The 21,417-nt window shown below is 40.0% G+C and overlaps 2 protein-coding genes across 2 annotated transcripts; both read left to right on the top strand.

Annotated features, from left to right (window-relative positions):
* Positions 1-221: 221 nt before the first annotated feature.
* On the top strand, positions 222-2,305 carry krtcap2 (keratinocyte associated protein 2). The gene is made up of 5 exons (XM_070966747.1): positions 222-346; positions 1,073-1,227; positions 1,421-1,484; positions 1,678-1,744; positions 1,871-2,305. The coding sequence occupies exons 1-5, from the start codon at positions 343-345 to the stop codon at positions 1,989-1,991; spliced, it is 411 nt and encodes a 136-aa protein (XP_070822848.1). The 5' UTR covers positions 222-342; the 3' UTR covers positions 1,992-2,305.
* Positions 2,306-3,589: 1,284 nt separating this feature from the next.
* s100a10b (S100 calcium binding protein A10b) lies at positions 3,590-12,162 on the top strand. The gene is made up of 6 exons (XM_070966924.1): positions 3,590-3,674; positions 4,894-5,048; positions 5,161-5,315; positions 5,456-5,460; positions 11,625-11,764; positions 11,872-12,162. The coding sequence occupies exons 2-6, from the start codon at positions 4,911-4,913 to the stop codon at positions 12,160-12,162; spliced, it is 729 nt and encodes a 242-aa protein (XP_070823025.1). The 5' UTR covers positions 3,590-3,674; positions 4,894-4,910.
* Positions 12,163-21,417: the final 9,255 nt, after the last annotated feature.

Raw genomic sequence — 21,417 nt, 5'->3', positions numbered from 1 at the left:
AAAACAGCAGGAAAAAAATAAAGGTTGCACAGCAGTACTCTCATAAACAGTACAGGCTGCAGGATTGAGTGGTATAGTATAGAGTTCAGGTTCAGATTCATCAATGAAAGAACTTTCAAAAAGGGGGAATATCTGTTTCTCATACTGCGTGTCATTAACTGCCTCTTAGGATCAGGATGAAGGGATGCGTGTTGTGTGACGTGACTCCGCCCACTGGTCCCACCTGTCATTTGGACCGTGTCATAGGTTTTTTAGTTCCTAGAGCCGGGACAATTAGCTGGCTCTAAGTAAAACCTAATTTACCTCTGTTTCATCACAAGGGCGCTATTTTAACATTGAGTCATGGGTATGTATTCACGATTAATTTATCATTCGAGCAATCTCACCAAGCAAGTTTGTATTTGAGTAAATATTGTAAGATAGCATCTGTGGTCAAGCTAGTTAGCTAAGGCTAACGTTTAGAATAGCTTACTCTAAGTTAGCCCAGCAACATTTTTACTGTATGTACTAACTTAATGTTAGGCAGCAAGGAAATCTATTTTTGATTGTACTCTGTATATAGAGCGGTATATTATTTGCATGTTTTTGCTGCTAACATGAGTTCATCTTAAAGCTAGCATCAATTTGTCGGAAACGTTTATGAACGAACACTGACGTGGCGTTACGTTATGAGGAGTTAACGTCAGATGTTTTATCCGGACGGTTTAATCTGATTTATTCTCAAATTGACGATATTATAATTTAAATGTGGACGTTATTCAACAGTAACTCTTTCCACCTCTCACAATATTCAGAAATATTCGATGCTTATTCGCTAAACACACTAGATTAGCAGCTAACGTTATGCAGTCTACGTCCACTTTCGTACCTGTATGTGTGTTTATATTAAGCGTTTTTATTTCTGATGAGGTCAAGTGGATGAATCAGTTTAGGGTAGGGTCCTTTAGGTCCTGTCTTTTAGGTTGTTGGTTATTGCACCATAATATTCTATCATTATCAAGGCTGGCCTTTGTGAATGAATCGCATCTGTGCTTGAAAGGCTGCAGTAACACTGACTTTCTTTGCCTTGTAGCGGTGAACACAGGCACGTCTCTAGTGCTGTCCAGTCTGCTGTCAGTGCTGGTATTTGCTGGGATGCAGATGTTCAGTAAGCAGCTGGGATCTACTGAGTGGCTCACCATCCTGGGAGGTTTCCTGGGCTCAGTCCTCTTCATCTGCTCCCTCACTGTATCCTGTTTGTGACAGCATGGATTGAACTGCACAATTTCACATGTTATTTAAAACAGTTTTTATTGATGAACATCCAATGCTGTTGTTGCCTTTTGTGTACAGATTCTCCACAAAATGCTGAATCCCATTTTCTGATCTTTCTGAGTAATCTGCTATCTTGAGCAGTGTTCTACCTTAACTTCATTTGCAGGCATTTAATAATCTGGAAAACCTGATTTTTGGGAAGGGATTCCAAGCCAAGATATTCCCAGAGAGTAAGTGGTGACAACTCTGAAATCAAATTCATGCAGTCTATATTGTGTGCTGGCATCTCCTAATAGGAGATAACCTCTTTAATACACAGCTGGTCAGAGATTTAACATACAAACAATATGTACACGTTCTCTGTGATTAGCCAACAATATTGGTGCTTTACTCATCTGTGTTATTCATTCTCTCCACTTCCAGTTCTGTTGTGCCTGTGCCTGTCACTGTTTGCCTCTGGTCTGGTACACCGTGTCTGTGTCACCACATGGTACGTGACCTCTGCAGATCACAAATACCACCTTCAATCTCATAGATCACAGTTAGAATTAGTCTCAAAGTATTTTATGCTAAAAAGAAAAATTATATCTGTGCTTTGCGTTTGTTTCTGTTCCAGCCTGATATTCTCCCTCTTCGCACTGTACTACATCAACAAAGTATCTGCCGCTCTGTACCAAGCAGCTGTTCCTGCAGTAACACCAGCCAAGGCTGCCAGCAAGGGCAAAAGGAAGAACTGATGAATCTTTTGGATCCCACTTGCATCCAGTTAATCAGTCAATATTATCCAGGTGCTGATGGGGAGAACACAGGAGATGCTTATTTTGTCACAGTTGATCTGGAATTTGAATTATGGAGAAATGTCACTGGACATAAAAACCCCCTAACAGCTATCTACATTCCACTGCCAACCGTTTCCTCAGCACTCTTTTTACACTGGTTGCAAAGAGATTCATACATCCCGTCATGATTTGTGCACTGATCAGCACATGAAGTTGCTTTTTTGTTCGATTCATTTTCTAATTAAACCTTGGAAAAGACTTTGTGTTTTTTATTCAGTTTGCACATCAGTCTGTTTTTTCAACTAGGTGTGGTGGTATTTGAAAATTGTGAGCTGATGAACATCTGTTAAGGAAAAGGTGGAGGAGGGATGGAAACAGTCATTGTTTCTCTTCCTCTCCTCTTCTGCCACCTGTGGTTAAAACAGCCCTGACAGAGTAACTCCTTCATAGCTGCTTCGTGGGCATCAGAAGTAGACTGATGGACTTAACCAAGTGTGTGAATGTGTACATGGACACAAGTCTTAGTATAAATGGGTTTAGACCAAATTAATGTACGTGACGCTCTTTGGGGTGGTAAAAAGTGCCAGTATGGATGGATTTTCAGGTCAAAAATGTTCGGTGGTTTCTCTTTTTGTATTCACTCTACTTTGTTTTTGGCAATGGTGGCATAAAGTTTAGGAAAAAAAGAGGCCTTGGCAAGCTTTGAATGTTGGACCAGCAGGACAAATGTGGACAGAGAAGGTGAAATCACTCCCAGCATTTCCTCTGGAGCTGCTCAGTGGTCGACAGATCACACAGTGGTTGTATTGGGCAGCTTCCAGGTGCGGCTCTCGCTGTGAGCAGGCAGAGTGAAACTTCCTTAAATACATTAAGACTGTAAAAGTCTTTGACACAACTTTCTACCTTGTTTTAACCAAAGTGTGCAGTCAGATTCATGTGAGTTGGCTGTTTGAAATCAGGCCTGGGAAAATATGAAACTATTGATTCTTTCAGCCACAAAGCTGTGGTTTTAGTCAAATATATCCACTGGAGACGGCTCCAACAGAAGACTGGATCAGAAGAAGCCACCTGAGCCTTTAAGACCAATTTGTCTCCAAAAGGTGTGACTCAGGCAGTCTAGGCCCAGGCTTGCCTATAGGCAGCAAGTCCCAGCATCCTGCAAGTGTCCCTCCACAGCTCAGACTCACTTTGCTGTGCTGTTGCCTGTCTGGTGATTTCATTATGATTCACATTAGACCAACAGCTTTTATAAGCAGGGAGGCTGGACCTGGATATTTCTGTCTATAGATGACATCATCTTAAAAGTCAACAGGAAAAATCTTGGGGCATCTGTTTTGATGTTCAAAAAAGGGTGAACATTTGGAAGCTATGGACTCATCTCTGTATCTGTTTCTTTGACAGCCCTGTGGAGACACATGGGCAGGGATGGGTTATTTTCCACGTTGTTTGCTCTCTCTCTCTCTCTCTCTCTCTCTCTCTCTCTCTCTCTCTCTCTCTCTCTCTCTCTCTCTCTCTCTCTCTCTCCCTCCCATCACACTGGGCGTTGCCTGGCTGGCTATAAATTCTTGAATAAACTTCCAGGGAGCCCCTGCTCTCTTCAAGGCTCATCTCAGACTAGAGTTTCTGCCTCTCTGTGTCCAGGTAAGTTCTTGAAAACCCATTTCAAACGCTTACTGTTTCCAGTGATCTCTTCTAAGTTGGACGAGTTTAGACAGAAAACAGATCATTCCTAACGGAGAGAGATTATTCATCTGAGCCGCTGCGTGGAGTTTGTGTAGGCTGCATGCAAAAGCTGCTGTTGCTGCAGTTAAGTTTTAGTCTGTCGGCTGTTCACCATGTTTTCTTTGGTGGGTTTGGGCGTCGAAAGCGCATTACGCACGACTTTCCACTTCTGACAAGTTGCGGCAAGTTCCGTTATCTTTCCCTGAAATTCCTTCAGTCTCTTTTGTCTTTAACGTCCGTCTAGGCCGACCTCGTTTTCTGAAATCCAGAAAAGGGTAAATGGAAAGGGAAGGCAGGGCGAGAGTGGGAGCTTTGAGATAAGGATTTTAGTGTATGTGCCAGAAAATATCCAATAGCCAAAGAATGTGCTTTGAGTGCCAGTAAAACCAACACCCACATCCTCATCCTCAGTGAACAAAGTGTTAGTTTTGGATGAAGCAGCCTCAGTGGTGGAAAAGTCGAACAAGTACTCTGATCTTGTATTTGAGCAGCATTACCACAGTGCAGAAATAATCTGTTACAAGTCCTATGTTTAAAATTATAATCTTAATTTCAAAAATAAACATAGGCTTCAAAAGTATTAGCATCAAAATATATACTCTAAGTAACAAAAGTTAAAGTAGTCAGTGTGCAGAATGGTCTATTTCAGAATTAGATTTATTTTATTTTTAATTTATAAATATGGATGAATTAATATGCACGTTATTGTACATTACAGTACATTATTTTAAAGGTGGGGTCTGTTGTTTCTTCTGTATTCTGGCAGTAGCTTGTGAAAGGCTCAGTCGCTCACCAGCAAGGATGGAGCGAGGTTCACTACTTTGTGAACACACGATTGTATAAAGGAGATTATTACATGGGCTCAGAAAAACTGCCATCAGTAAACAGTTTGTTTGGAAGTGATTGCATTCTTTTTTTAACTCATGTTTTATACAGCATCCCATTTTTGGAATCAGGGTTGTACATATCAAACAGCCTGTCAGTGTTGTAAGTGGTCCAGAGCCAGATAGAGATAGAGGTCTGTCACTCTCATTGCTTCTCTGTATGTAAATTATTATCCAGCATAAAAACTCACACCACCTGTCAGATAATTGTTTCCTGTGATATTTAAACCCACACCTGTCTTTCTTCCTTTCAGCACCTGCCTCTGCAGCCATGACGGAGTTGGAGAAATGCATGGAGTCCCTGATTGTCATTTTCCACCGCTATGCCAGTCAAGACGGTGATGGGAAGACCTTAAACAAGAAGGAACTGAAGAAACTGGTTGAGAATGAGTTACCCGGCTTCCTGGCAGTAAGAATCTTCTGTCTTCTATCAAATCTAATCTCTGTCCTCCTCGTATACATATGTACAATCAATCCGCATACAGTATGACTCACTTACTCTCTTGCTAATGCTTTTCCAGACCCAGAAGAACACCAAAACTGTGGACTGCATCATGAAAGATTTGGACCAAAACAAAGATGATAAATTGGACTTTGAAGAGTTTCTTCCCCTCGTTGCCGGCCTCTCGATGGCCTGTGAGAAGTGTTACGTGCTCCACGAAAAGAAGGGCAAGAAGTGATGGGCGAATACTCATGCTGATTTTTCTTTTTTTTAAAGAGCAAGATGACTTTGTCGCTCGAGTGTGTGTCAAGATTCACCAGTAAAAACTAACTTTGGAAAGATTGCACCTTCTGTTTGTCTGATTGCTCTTTCAGTATCTGTGATAGAAAAATGTATTTTCTCCTCTACTTCTTGAGGAAGCTTTCCTCTGGTTGCATATAGTTTTATACGCTGTGTGCCATCTATTTCTTATACACATGGAACCGTTATAATCAAGAGGAGTAGCCAGAAAAATACCCCAGAAAGTATTGGGAGTATTGATGTGTTCACATCTGAAACACATGGTTTCACCAATAAATACTCCTTGAATGTTCAGTTGAGGCAGTAGCGTTTCTTTCCAGTATGTAAATGGTTCAATATGGGAATGTGCTGATAGCAGATGAACATGGGTGCAGCACACGTGCCTGTATGCCATGAGTTCATGAGTTACGGCTTCGTCTTGTGCCAAATAAAAGTGCTTAAAGTGCATACGACATTTGATGGGGTGTGAAGGTTTATGGTTTTTGCAGACGGTGTTTCTGTCATGGCCCTCCTCCAGTTTAGATAACAAATTCACTTCAACTTCTGTGCACATTCTACTGACATTTCACACAAGTAGCACGGTCAGGATTTTCATTGCAAATATGAACATCCCCAACGGGACTGAACACGACATGCACCAGCCAACGTGGAATTCCACATATGTCATCAGGTGGAAAAGTGCTGTATGTAAAAAGAAGGTTAATGTGCAGCCACGCGGCACGCTGCAGAGCGTGAGGTGGGAGACCGGTGATCATAATTACGATTAATCAGTAAGTACATTTTTGGACTGCATGTAATTTAAGGGGGATGTTAAAAGACAGCAAGAAACTCCTTGTTTAAGAAAACATCATTCCCAAGCCTGCGGGTCATGATTTCAAAATCCCTGTCTGTCTTTTCAGATGCATTCTTGGGATAGTTAACATTCAGAGAGATCTTGCTGTGAAATGATGATACACAGCCCTAAAATACACAAAGGAGGGGAAGAAACATGCCTTGTCATGCTTTAAAAGTTAGTAAAAATTATTTGGTGAGTTTTGCCAGAAGGTTACAAGTGTTCACTCATAATATTTCAATAATGCTATGTCATCTGCCTTAGACTGCTCCATTAAAGAACCCGACTGGCAGAATCACCTTGTGGTTGAACAACAGCAGTGTTAATGAGAATGAGAGAATCTGTCGAGCAGCTGAAAGACAATAGAGGAAAACTCAGCTCACAGTTCACTGTAATATATTAAAAGAAGCCATGACTGTCTGTAACAAAGCAATACGTCTAGGATCACTTGTCCAAGATTAGTACAGCGAATGTTGGGAACTCTAGAATATTATTCTCCACTATTGACCAGCAACTCAGCACCGCCCCCACCCGTCCAGAGCTCCTTACATCAAACTGTGAGGAACTTCTTCACTAACAAAATAACCCCAAACAGAGTGAACACGGATGACCTCAGCAAACCCTGTAAAAAAGATATAACCACGAGAAAATTCTCCTGCATTACATTAACTGAGCTCTGCAATAATGTCCCTGAGTCAAACTCCTCCACCTCATGTGTTGACCCCGTACCTACAGCATTTTAAAGCAGGTGTTCGACAGTTTCAAGTCATGTGCTAAAGGTTACAAATGTCTGCAAACAGGTAATCCACAGACAAATACCTACCTTCCACTAATAGTTAGTAATAGTTTCAGGGCAAATGAACACTTTTTTAAAAAGAAAATAACATTCTGGAGGAGGTTTACAAACCACAGCACTGAAACTGCTCTGACTAAAATAATCAGTGACTAAATTCTGATGAAAATAAGGTCTCAGTTCTTATCCTCTTAGCTCTGCAGCCTTTGATACGATTGACTGAAGGACTTGATGCATATAATTTCTTTCTTATAAAGCACTCTGAGCTGCATATCTTGTATGAAGGATGCTATACAAATACATATTATTATTATTATTATTATTATTATTATTATTATTATTATTATTATTATTATTATTATTATTATTATTATTACATGAACAGTAGCTTTGTTCTGTCCCAGAAAGCCATGGCCATACAAGAGAGGTGGAAGAGTATGAAATCAAAGCAGCTAAATGGAATTCAGCCATCATTTGTTTTATCATTTACACATGTGCTTTTCCTGTTGTGCCAATTCAAAAGTTATTAAACATGCAGTCCATCACTGCTGTTGGACATACAGTGCAGACTGTGTGCTGGGGTTGTAAGGTATGAAAAAAGGCTCATCTCCACAAAAATTCAGAGGACACATGCAGCAACTACATCAATAACCAAGGGGCTCACGCAGGATAATAGAACAGGAGTCCTGGAGCACACCACAGGTGAGAGGAAATTAAAATGTCACCGACAACAGAGCACTACCTATTTTACAGATAAATAAAATACAAATATAACTAAACTGCAAGGGCATTCCCAGTTCTAGGTTACTGACTCACTGCTACAACCTAGAAAGGAAACAATGTCAAATGTTGCACAAGTTACTCATCTGGATAACAGAACGTGTACCTGCATGATCTTCCATGACATTTTTATTTAAACAGCAATGTTTTTAACTATTAAAAAGGTGCTTTCCGTCTTCAACAAAAGCCTGACTGTAATTTGTTGTAGCTGCAAGTTTAAGTTTCTCTGGGATTTTAGAAAGGGAAGGTGAATGGATGCTGGACAATGAGACATGACAATTTAAAAAGATAGTTAGACATAAATCAACCTAAAATATACTTTCTTTGGGAGTTGGTGATCACAGTTCAGACAGCATGTCAGCCTTTAACAAGGACTGGACAATGAGACACTGAAAACAGTTGATTTGGTCTTTTAAACAAGGAGTCATGTCTTCAATTCGCCACTAGATGTAGCCAAACTCCTAAAAAACGTTTTGACAGTCCACCTAGAATCCAGTTCCACAACTGAGCAAGAAAAGACAGTTTCATAAGGGTTGCTGATTTCAGCGAGGATGTGTTATGCCAGATTTTAACTTGCAAACACAAAATGTACACTGTTCACCAGGTCCTGACAAAGACCATCAGATGAATGGAGGTTATACATGATAAACACTGGGTTACAGAGTGTGGTTTGGTGTAGATGAAGTGTCGTTAGTGTCAACAAGACAAAGTGCCTGTTAATGTTTGTGCAGGACTCATCATCAGCAGGACACATTACTGCCGTGCATATGCATTTTCTAAAATTAAATTAAATTAACTATCATTAAATCTAAACAAAACTAAATTCATGTTATTTGGGAATTGTAAAAGGAACACTACAGCACTAATACAGGTAGACGGGGTTGACATTGTAAGGGTTCATGAAAATAAATTTCTTAGTGTAACTGTGGACGAAAAAATAACATGGAAATCTCACATAAGACATGTATAAAACAAATTGTCACGCAGCATCTCAGTACTAAGTAAAGCAAAACACTTTCTGGACCACAAATCACTCCACATTCATTCACAGTTCAATGATACTACCATACTTAAATTACTGTGCAGAGATTTGGGGCAATACTTACAAATGTACATTACAACCACTGTTTATACTGCAAAAAAGAGCCATAAGGATAATTCATAACACTGGTTACAGACAACACACAAATCCTTTATTCTTAAAATCAAAAACACTGAAACTCACAGTTCTGGTTCATTTTCAAACAGCACAAATCATGTACAAAGCAATAAACAACCTACTCCCCTTCCCTTTGTTTTATCAAAGGGAAGGGGGATATAATTTGAGGGGGGAAATGAATTTAAAACACCTTTGTGCTCGCACAACTTTAAAAACTTTTTGTATCTCTATATGTGGAGTGAAACTGTGGAACAGACTGTCGGGGGAGCTAAGGCATGTCCAAGCATGAGCATGTTCAAACAGCGGTACAAACATATGGTATTCACGAGGTACAGGGAAGAAGAAGGGTATGATGATCATTAGGGTTCGCACATATTTACATGTTTATTTATTTTATTTATTTGCTATTGTTGGCATTGCTTATTTGTGAAGTAGGTGATTAAAAAAAAAAAAAAACAGGTTACACAGGAAGTATATGGTATGATCATTAAGTGGAGAAGGGGTAGGATCAAATAAGCTAATGCTTATTCCTACTCCTTTTCGAACATGTTATGTTAACATTGTTCCAATGGCTCTCAATTAAGTGTTTTCATTTGTTCATTTGTTTTTGTTTTTGCTATTTTTTGTACTACACATGTTTGAAATAAAGCCTTCATTCATTCATTCATTCATTCATTCATTCATTCAAATTATTATTAAAGTAGTTCCTACAAGAGCCTTTGAAGATTTGTATTTTCTGAGCCGACAGTTCTGTTCACTGCCTTATAAAACTTGCAAGATATGCATTGAGCTAAACATAATCAACATAATTATAGAGTCAGCACATACGTCCTTCCCACTTGTGTATGTGCATACCAAAATGTAGAGAAACCTGTACTCCACACCCCTGCATTTCAGAAATGAATCGAATCTTTCCGTTGTGGTGTCACTCTTTTTGTGTGGCTTTTCAAAATTTTTCCTTTTTGCTTTTCTGGTGGATTATATTGATTATGAAATAGCCACAGCAACATACACAAAACAATGTTTCATATATCTTTAAAAACTGTCTTTTAAACATTTCCTGCAAAGACTGGTAATATTGATGAACGGTAGTATTAAGAAGGGACTTCAAAGCTGTTTCTATTCACTGTGTAACTTTTTAATGTTCATATTCATTGTGCAAACTTATCACCACAGAGGCACACAACCTCTCCAGCAGTGAAAGTGTAACTTATACCTCAGTGAGCAGAGTGTGGAAAGATGAACTTTTTTGTAATCAACACCACATGTTCCTCCATCTCGTTTTTCTTTTCCTCCCCTGCAAGGAGAATCTGATAGTATTCAATAAGTGAAAGTAATATGGCCAAAGTGAAGAGAGGCTGGCGCTTAACAGTTTGAACTGACCTGTAAAGGGATTTGGCAGGGGGCACGAGAGGGCAAGTGAAGAAGAAAATGCTGCCTTGGAACAGACAAGTGGAAAGTGCAGGTTGATTAACATAACAGGATTAACAAGAGGGACTCTTGTCACATATAAGGATTTTCAAGGACACAGTCAAGACTCTCGTACTAGAGTGTTTTGATACTTATATCCAGCACGCATGTTACTGCTGCTAATTTGAATTATGTTTTTGTTTACAGATACTATCAATTTAAGTTAGAAACATGCATTTCAAAGCGTATTCAGCTTTATTCTGACACCACTAAGACTCAAAAGTTTAAAACTGGCGCTGTTGGCTCTTACACCCCTTTACTTTTAACATTGTGATGATGGCTAGAGAAGCATGAAGCCCTGTTTTCATAGTCTCATCCCTGCCTGTATTTGCAAAACAAATAAAGAATTAAATTAAATATAGCCCTGTGAATACAGAAGATTTGCAAAACCCCAGGGCAACATAACACATGTGCATGCAAACACAGAGACTCTTCTGAACAAACACACAAGCAGTCAACAAATACAACCATTTGTTCTATACAACACAGATATACACACCTTACTTAATGTTTTCTTTAGTGCGCTGCAGTTGTGATGAGACAACTGATGGAGCTAGTTTGGGTGGAGTAGGGAGCATTTCCAGAGAATGAATCATTGTCGGCGTGTGTGCCTGTGGCTATATACATGCCATCATGCATGTGTGTGTGTGTGTTTGGGGATGGGTGTGTGTTTTGTCTGACAGTGTGTGTCAACCCTTTAAGAGGAGGCTTTCCCCTCAGTCAGCATTCTCACCTGGGACTGCTGACACGGACGTGATCTCGCTTCATCTGGTGAACGTGAAGAAGGAGGTGAGTGCTGATGAAAAGCAAGATGTCTTTTGTGGAAGGCCAGAAAATAGCAGCATTATCTTTGGATGCTGAGCTTGAAAGGTGCAATGGAAATGCCAGAATATTATTATTGCTGTTAAAACTTGAGCGAATCTTCATGGTGCTTATGAAAGCTTTATTCAGTGCTACTGCAAACACAAGAAGGTCTGAGCATTTTCAGCCTCTTTACTGATGTTGAACCACTGACTTTTACATCTTATGCTCTGTAAACACTAATATTACAGCATGCTGTATGCCCCCAATGGACTGCCATTAAGACACTGCATAAGCTTTGACACAACAGTGCCTGCAAAGTATTTTCTGTTCATCCAGTATGTTTTAAAGGTAATTTCTCCTGCCTATATTTCAAATACTTAAAATTAATAACAATCTTTTCCCCAGCTACAGCCATGGCTCGTCTGGATGCGCTCATCACAAACATTGTGGATCTATATCTGGAGTATGCTGGCGAACAAGGGCGCTTGAGCAGAGATGTGTTCAAGAGCATGTTGGAGGCAGAAACACAAAGTCCAGAAATAAGAGTAAGACAAAAAAAAAAAAAAAAGCATTATCCCGCTTCTTACTAATCATTCAAGTGTGCTTTTGTGTATTCCATGCTGCTTTGTAACTCCAAGAATGTATTCTTCAGGCTAAAGTAAATCCAGAGGACATTGACAGTGCCATGAAAGTAGTCGATAAAAACCGGGATGACGAGGTCAACTTCCGAGAGTTTTGTCGGTGTGTGAACGTCCTGGCCAGATCCCACTACCAGAAGAGGACCGGCAAGACCGGCAAGGGTGGCAAGGGAAAAGGCGGCAAGGGTGGCAAAGGTGGCAGGGCTGCCAGGGCTGCCAGGAAAGCCCAAGGCGAAGAAGATGATGATGATGAAGAAGAGGAAGAAGAGGAAGGAGAGGAAGAAGAAGAACCAGCAGCAGAATAAGCAGATTAACTACAAATCCTTAAATGTTTATAGCACCATAATGCTTTTAAAAACATTTTGTACATGTGACACATACAGTGTGTGTATGTTATGACACTGTTGAGCTTGAAAACAGATGCTACTGAAAATAAAAAGCAGTTATGAAGTTTGATTTGTTGAGAGCTTCCTCATTCATTTATGACAATCACTGCACATGTGGCTGCTGAGTATTTGGTGTCATTGTCATGGAAGGAAACATGCATGGACTCATCAAACATTGAGTAGACATTGTTTGCTCTGTCCTCCAGCGCGCATCACTGTCAATGCTTCCTCAGCGGAGCTGTCTGGTCTATTCTTTCCAATGCTATCCACTGAAGTCCTGCACAGGTTTAGGCTTTGACTGACATCAGATATTTTTCAGGTCATAAATATCATTGAAAATATCTATCTCTCTGTCTTTTCTGCCTGTCTTGTCTTTCTTCTCGGTGTTTAGGTGTCAAGTCACATGAGTTAAAGCCCACATTTATACTTCAGTCTCTCAGAAAAAAATGAAAACAAAAAATGAGGGGCGCTCAGACTACTATGATAGAGTTGTTTGGGGTTTGTTGTTATTCAGAAGTTCGAACAGCACACTTGCTCTGCTCAGGAAAACTAAGGTGCGAATAACAGGAATGTGTCCACAGACTATGGTCCCATAGATTTAATCAATTTCTGTTCAGTTTGTGTCCATTCAAATGATCCACCCCACAAAGTGTTAACTGACCTACATTCCTGTGAGGCACTTGTGATTGGCTGAGCATCCAGTTCTCCAAAGAACATTTGCTGCCGCAGGCGCAGATATGAAGGAACGAGACCCTGTAGCCTCCTGTGAGAAAACAAGTGTCACTGAACAGAACAGGTTGTGCAGGTTTACCTTTAGTGTTGTATAAAAGGACCAACACCTGAAAGCAGCCCAGATGACAACAGGATTTAAGTTTCTTGTATGTAATTAGCTCCAAGATTAACTTAACACAGAAAACCACCTGCTCCTTTATGCGGTTAGTCATCAAAAGGATGGATGTCTGCATGGCTGATAACAAAGACTGTACGACAGCATGTCTGACTTTTTTCCAAATCAAGATGTTTTAATATATTTAGCACTGGGTCATGACAAATGTTTTAGCTATACAATTCAGAGATGTTTATGTATATGTATATGTATATGTATACACTGCTAAGAGCAGATTTTAAACCAGTGTACAAAGTTTGTGTTTGGAAGCTTTGAATAGTCAGAATTAATGTAACTCCACACTAGAGGAAATTGACTTTGTGTCCTCACCACTTCCTAAATCAGAGTCCCACCCACTGCTCGCCAATTTATTGTACTGCATTCTCACTGCTGCCTGCCAGGTGGAGCAAGTGTATCAGTATATCTTCACAAGAGGAGATCGTCTGCCAGCACACTGTTGACCTTACGAGCATTTTCTCTCATGTACTGCAAGTGAGTTTCAGTGCACTCCTTTGAATACAGAGGGTTTCTGTGACTTTAAAGCTCCTTTCAGATACAGAATATGTATCATAGTCAAAGCCATGCCTAGTGTGTAGCTGGAAGCTGTGTGAACATATATTAACCCTAATCCTTTTTAGAGGGAAATATAATGAGCCCTACATAACAGTGGCACGTTACAGTTTAAAAATACAGTTTAACATGATATCTCTCCTGTAAAACCCAAGCATTCTTCTTCAGGGGAGCCCATTTCCACCTGTAAAAGTAAAAGAAATGATGCAAAGTTAGTCATGATTTTAAAAAAAATGCTCATGGAGAGCCACAATTATGAGATAAAAAGTAAAAATTGGGAGGAAAAAGTAAAAATCTTTGACAAGCTTCCACAAATGTGTTTATATCAACATGATATTGCTTAGATTTTTTTTTTTCACCTGTTGGAAATGAACTTCTGACCAAACCTTCAAGGAAATTTACAACATTTTGGAAACTGTTCTATTTGCTGTCTTCTCGGTAAAACTAAAACATGTCATAAACATGAGAACATTACACTGATTTTCTTTTTAAAGCGTCTACAAGAAGACAAACGAGAAAATTCGCTGCCTTTATAGTGATTTTGCCAACAAAATATTTGGAGTGTGAAATCCTGTAGAACTGGCTTTTCTGCCAAGTTGAAATCTTGACAGCACCTGATGTGAGGGAGGAAACAACACCACTGTGTCATGAACTCAAGGCACAGAAACGGGCGGACACAAATGCACGACTCGGATAGGGTTCAGACAAAAGACGAGTTTATTTCCAGTCAGAGGTCGGTACACAGGAGATGGAAACAACAGGCAGAGGTATCCAGGAATGAGAGGCTAAAGGCAAGATCTAAGGCAAAAAACGAGGTCGAATACGAGACAGACAATGATAATAAACGCTGGAACGAGGACTGTGAAGTGCAACGAACTGGCAACGAGACTGTGAGACACACAGGGCAAAACACAAGAGGTAATCAGGTGAGATGGGAAACAGGTGGGGAGAACAATCAGGGAGCAGGTGTGACGAGATGGGGGAAGGGCGTGCAGGAAGTGAACCTAAAACAGAAACACAAAGTTAGTGATATCAAAAATAAAACAGGAAAGACAAGACATGAAATGTGCTCAAAATAATACAGAGACTTGACAGACATGGCACACTGCCTAGAAAATAAAAATAAAATACCTAAAAACTGCATTTAAAAAAAAAACAAAAAACATTATTTTTTCTTGGCCAGGTTTTAATGAAGACTTCTTTGAAAACCAGTTTTCAAACTCAAATAAACAGGTTTGAGTGCATGTACCAGCAGCTCCTGTTGTCAGTGCAGACATATTATGATGGCAATTGTTCAAAGGTCAAAGGTCTTCATTACTGGCTATTGTCTGACTCTTGTGGCAGTAGCATTTAGACATGTTGCTGTCTTCTTGTCAAATGAACTATATCTCAAAACAGTAAATACCACATGCAAAACTAAAACTGCTATAGTTGTGTCTTATACAGGTGGACATCTTTCTCTAACACTGTGCTTTCCTTCAGATCCAGCAGAGGTCCTTACCTGCTTCTCTGACAGAGAGCTGAGTCTTTGCTGCTGCCCGCAGCCCTCGCCCAACCCAGCTCCATAGGGTTAACCCTATAAACCCTTTAAATTCATCAGTACATCAGACCCTTCTCTCCTTCGGTCTGCACTTCACTGTAATGACTTTGCCACATCGTACAAGCTTACAAACGCTTTATAACCGAAGTTTACTGTCTTCTTACATGTTTCAAAGGGAGAGTTTGGGGTGGAGTCTTACCCATGATGAGAAGATCGATACAGACATAGCTGCAAGGCATGTTCTAGCCCAGCACAAAGACTAGAGGCAGGGGGGAGGCGGCAAATAGCAAATTTTCCAAAAATGTTGGAAATTTCTATAATGAAGTTTAAAACCTTTTAGTCTCATAAGGGACCACAACCTGACTGAAATGTGGATACACTGCATTGACTTGGGTGTAGTCTCCTCCATCTTCAGGATTACTTACGTGTCTCTGTGCAGAATAAGAATTAGGGTTAGTTTATGATTACAAAACTTTTGGTCTAGCTTTGTTTCTGCAGCCCGGCACTTTGGGTTCCTTTCAGACCAGCGATTAATTAATTAGTAATAATATTGAAAAGAAAGTTTTCTCATCTGGAACAGGCTTGAAACTCACCATTTCTGGGGCTGGGATGAAACTCAGTGTATAGCTTTCCATTTACCCACATTCACACAGATTATCTACTCTTATCTAAACTAAACACCTCACACATCAATATCCAAAGATGGTTGAATATCAGGTGACTTGACTTCGTTGCAGAAACTTGGAAACTGTTAGCTTCTCAACCACGGAGGCTGGTGATCCAAGGAGGGCTGAATCGTTTCAACCCTCTTCCATGAACTGGATGACTGAGAATCTTCACAGGCTTCACAGACTGTAATCAATGTCAACAAAAGCAAATGTTCTCTGTAGACGACATATCATCAATCCACCTTCTGAGTAAATGCTCTGTTCCTTCAATGAGGAGTTTGAACTTCTGACTTTTACATTCTCATCTGTAAACTTAAGCCTAAAAGCATAAGTGTATGCAGCTGTATTTTCTGTTCACCCTCCATGTTCCAAAGGCATCGTCTTTCTTTCTTTTTTTTTCTTTTAACCTCAAAATCAGTCTCAGTCTGTTTGTCCAACTATAGCTATGACTCAACTAATGGACACAACATGCATATCTATACATAAAACATGCACTTATTGTCCTGCTTTTCATTCACTGTGATGCATTTCATGTTACACATAATAATCTGTTCTCCAAGCTAAAACGAGTGCATGTGACTTCCACATGGCTGGGTAGAGGCAGCAACGATCAACGTCAGAGAGTTCAATAGGTGTGTTCGTCTCATGTCCAAATGTAAGTACAAGAAGACAAGCAAAGGCCAGAAAGGTGAAGACTAAACAGACGACTGACTGGAAAACCTTTGCATCATAATGTATAAAAAACGGAGCACTTCCTCACTGACAACAGAAGCCCCTGAATAAGACTTCCTGTAAACTGGTTTTCAAAGTAGTGTCCCTTCAATATTGAGAATAAAAATATTAATCTTAAATTAATGTGGGCTTCTTCTTCTTTTTATAGCAATCTCTTGCATAGCAGCATCCAATGCCATTGCTGAGGATGGAAACGAACACGGACTCTTATTGATGGAAGTCCCCCACACGTTCAGTCTTTGGCTCTTATCAGGATCTTTTTGCATAATCTTTCTCTCCAGTCCAACTCCCTGTCCAACTCTCTCTCCCAGTTTCCATCTCTTTGTGTGACACTACTTATCTTTGCCAATTTGCATCTATTTGTTTGAAAGCACCACCTTTATGAATCTGTCAGCCAGCTGAAGCTGGATAAACAGAATGCACCTGGTCTGAAGCGTTTGAGCTCTCTCCAGTCACAATTTGATTTTGTGTAAAGGGATCAACCATCATGTATGTAAATCACTGCATGCATTAGGTGGGTGGCGGGTGCTTATGTTAATGTTACACCCTGCACGACAGGCAAGGTGTCCCTCGGTCCATGTTTGCTTTTACCCACAAATGTGAAATCCCAACCCCCAAACATATAATTCTTTGTTACATTTATATTAACGCACATAAGAGATTACCCATGGATTAGCATTATATTTTCCTCTCAGGGAATGAGGCCAATTTAACGTTACATCCGCCAATATTAGCTCACTTGCATGAAAATGATGCTAGGCTGCACAATGTACAGTCACAATAGGGGTTGTTCCTCCTACAAATTTAGTAACGTTATGTTATACAACTAGAACATAAGATCATCAGCAAATGAGTGCATTATTAATTAAACAATGCCTTAGTTGCATATTTAAACATACATTTTTACAAAACCTGTAATACAAGAAAAAACTTTCTTTAACATAAGTGTTCACGTGGGGAAGTTTCACTGTGAAATCTACTTAAGATTTTTACCCTATTCACCTGTTGCATCTCACCTTAAATGTACTCTTGGTAAAATGTATAGGCTTTATGACTTGAACCCTCCAGATACATCTTCTTAACATATTTCTGTGTAAATCATTTATGACAAATTAAGTTAATAGGTGGTCTGCAAGGGACCCAAATTACTGTCTGCAGAAGTAAAGTTATACCAAAAGTAGTGTAAGCATAAATTAACCCTAATTCCTATTCTGCTGCACAAAGACATATAATTAATCCTGAAGACCAAAAGAGACTACACACAAGTAAATGAAGTGAATGCATGTTTTCGTACAGTACATCTCTATGTTTCTTAAAAGCTTGCTCCTGCAAGCTTGAACCAGCTAGAACATGTCACAGAGAAACTGATGAAATCAGAGAGGAACATTGTGTAGATATTCTGTAGCAACACTGCAGACTGTGGATACAGATTCAGCTTGTCTCATTCTGTTCAGTGATTCTGCAGTTCAGAGGCCCCCACCAGAAAGATCACCTCTCCACACGTCAGACAGGAAGAAGAAACACGCCCTAGCCAGGTGTAATCACCTCCACCTTTGAAAGAGGCTGTACAGGTGGCCAGGTGCCTCCTTAGTTCTTCATTTTGATTTGCAGCTGCATGTTGTTGTTGTTGTTGTTGTGTCTTAAGTCATTAAAATCATTGTATCTTTGTTAATTGACATAATCCATGTCACATCTAAATTTGTAAGCAGAGCTGAAGAGAAATGAAAAGGGAAAAAAGGAAGAGAGAGAGGAAGGGAAATAATAAACAGCACTAAAAACACAAACTTTGCATGGTTTCAGTACTTAGCTGTCATTTATTATCAGATGATTGATTCCATAAAGGTGATACTGTACCACGAAGGGCAATAAATATTCTAAAACCAAAATGCTTCACTTGAACTTGATTTAAATCCCTGTAAATCATATCATACCTTATAAAGGAGGGTTGGAAACAGTCCTCACAAAGTGAGTGCATAAATGGAACATAGATGTCCATTTGTACTGAACATTCACAAACCTGCACCATCGAAGGCTCCTAAAACACTCTGTAACCTCAACAGCTTCAGCCAGAGCAGAGAGCTGGCAGCAGAAGTCACTTTTTATGAATGGTGCTTTGTTTGGCTTAGACTGTTTGCTACAGCAAATGGAGTTCATGGATGTGCGAGGATTATTCTGTACCTGCACATGTAAATGTCATTTCTGCTGCAAGGGGCTTCGCAGTCATGATAATAACAGCAGTCGCAGTTTAACGTCATCGTGAAGTAGTGCTGGATCATGGCAGTTGTTGTCTTCATTGTTAAGCCACCAGTGCAGACGAAAATCTGACACGACTCAGGCAGATATCATGTTCACGGGTGAGATAATGAGTGAAAGCTTTTTAAGGCTTGCCAACTTCCTTCCTCACTCTCCGGGGTATCATCTGGTGTTTTTCCTGTCTGACCGTTGGAGGCGGCCGAATGAAACATACCATTAACTTAACTTAAGTCTGAATTCCTTTGGGTTTGAACATCATTGGAAAGTCTTCTGATAAGGTGCTGTAGGGGCACATGTCAGCAAAATATCAACGAATTTCTAGACATTTTAGCAAAGAAATGTTACGTATTTATAATATTCTGTAAACGGTCAAATTACCAGCAGTTTGTTTGTTCTGCAAGAGTATATTGTCTTCAGCATATTCAGTCATTATACAAAGCTCAGAAATAATGGAAACAAGAGCAAATAAGGCACAAACACAAAGAGAGAGAAAAGGGGAGAGTCACTGAACAAATGTGGATTTCATTGTGTTGCACTCTGTGGGTCTCATATTTCCTGGTGTCCAATGGTAACTCATTGTAAACCAAGCTGCGTGGTAGCGGCAGCATTATTTTTACTAAAACCGCACAAATGCCAAGAGAACTAAGCTCCAGTTTTGATCTCATTCTTTTCCAGGGACACATTCAGCCAAACCATAGCTCATAAACTATAATGAACTCAAAAGAGTTATGACACGCTCTTGCGCAAGTGCAGCTGCTTAACAGCTACAGGCTTTTATGGATCAAGCTACAATAATTGATTGCATATGCTGTTGATTCACAGAAACCAGGAAGTGAATGATTTGTTCACATTGTGTGTTCATCACATAACTTTGCATTTTTGTTGCACGTTTAAGCGAAAGTTTTACCAAACAAACCAGGACAGAGAGAGAATGAGGAGCAAGACGGGGTAAAAAACAAGAAAAGTTAGCTTTCTTTTGTCTTTCTCTTTCTCTCTCTCTCTCTCTCTCTCTCTCTCTCTCTCTCTCTCTCTCTCTCTCTCTCTCTCTCCCCCTCTCATCCTCCTTTATTTACGGCAGCTGAAACCAGTGCTTTGTAATGTAATTTAGCGACTTCCTCTGTGAAATCCTCTGCTCAAAGTAAACAAACATACTTGGGCACACATGCACACACAATCAACCACTGGGCTGGAGTGGAAAGTTTTGGTGTTGTTGCCATGAGAGGGGCAGAGAGTACACAGCACACAACAGCAGCCTGTTTAGCCAAAAATAGAGAGGGCTGCTCTGAACGCTAACAGCAGCGCATTACACTGCGCGGTTTCTTTTGCGCACGAAAAACGTTCTTACATTCAAAATCACGAATAAGTCAGCTGAGTTTTGCTTGAAGTTGGGGTTGTTTTTGCCAAAAAAAAAAATGAGCCTTTACTTGTGCTTTTAATGGAAGCTGTTAGAAATCCCCCCCCAAAATTATGTATTACATAACTATATGTATCTTACGGACAGTGGTGCTTCTAGCTAAATGCTAACTACTAAGATGTTTAGCAGGTATAATGTTGACTACAACACAAAGTACTGCTGAGGCTGATGGGAATGTTACTTGTTTTTTCTTGTGTTTGGTCATGTTGAAATTTTGATCTGATATGAAAGGTTAAGGGATTTTATTGTTATTCACCCTGAGGGGAAATTCAATGGCAATCCGTCCAATAGTTGTTGAGATATTTCACTTAAAACCACAAATGTCGACCTCATGGCGCTGTAGAGGAAAAATCATGGGATCACCAAAGTCATGAGGATTCGTTGCCTGGGACTCATGAATGTCAGCACAAACTATTGTGGATATCCCTCCAGTAGATGTGGAAATACTTCATTTGAACCAAATTTCATGGCAGTCCATCAAATAGTTTCCGTTGTTAATTTCAGTCCGATCCAAAGTGGTGGACCAGACAGGCCGACAGACACGAGTGTGGCTAAAAAACATCAAATCAGTATTGAAACATCAAATCACAAGAAACTTCTGCACAAAAGGCATACAGAGAGGCAGATAATGTAATTTTCCTGGTGCATTCCTGTCCATCTCTTAAATGGCAAAGTAGATGAAATTTCTCCTGCATTTGTTTGGTGTTTGCTATCTAGCTATAAACTGCGACAGACTGTAATAGTACAGGCACAATTTGTTTGGGAATCATGATCAAAGAAGGTTTAGTAAATGTTTGAGACTCTGCCCTTCTAATTAACTGTATCATCCACAAGGACCCTGCCACAAGCAGCTGTGCTGCGCCATGGGAACTCACAAAACACAACTTCTATGTGCATCAGTCTGCAATGCATTCCAGCGACATGTTCCCTCGCACGTTTGAATCTGTGGAAAAATCCTGACTGGGAAGGGACAATTTTCATAATAGTTCTGGAGCAATTACAGTATTGGTGTACTCAGCGGATCATTTTCATAGATGTTGGTGTGAAGGGAGAGCAGCATTATCAGAATGGTGTGTTTAAGGCACATTTAGTATCCGCAAGCATTCTCTAC

This window comes from Chaetodon trifascialis, chromosome 7 (assembly GCF_039877785.1).
Source record: "Chaetodon trifascialis isolate fChaTrf1 chromosome 7, fChaTrf1.hap1, whole genome shotgun sequence".
Taxonomy (NCBI): Eukaryota; Metazoa; Chordata; class Actinopteri; order Chaetodontiformes; family Chaetodontidae; genus Chaetodon; species Chaetodon trifascialis.
This window is presented reverse-complemented; position numbering and strand designations above follow the sequence as displayed.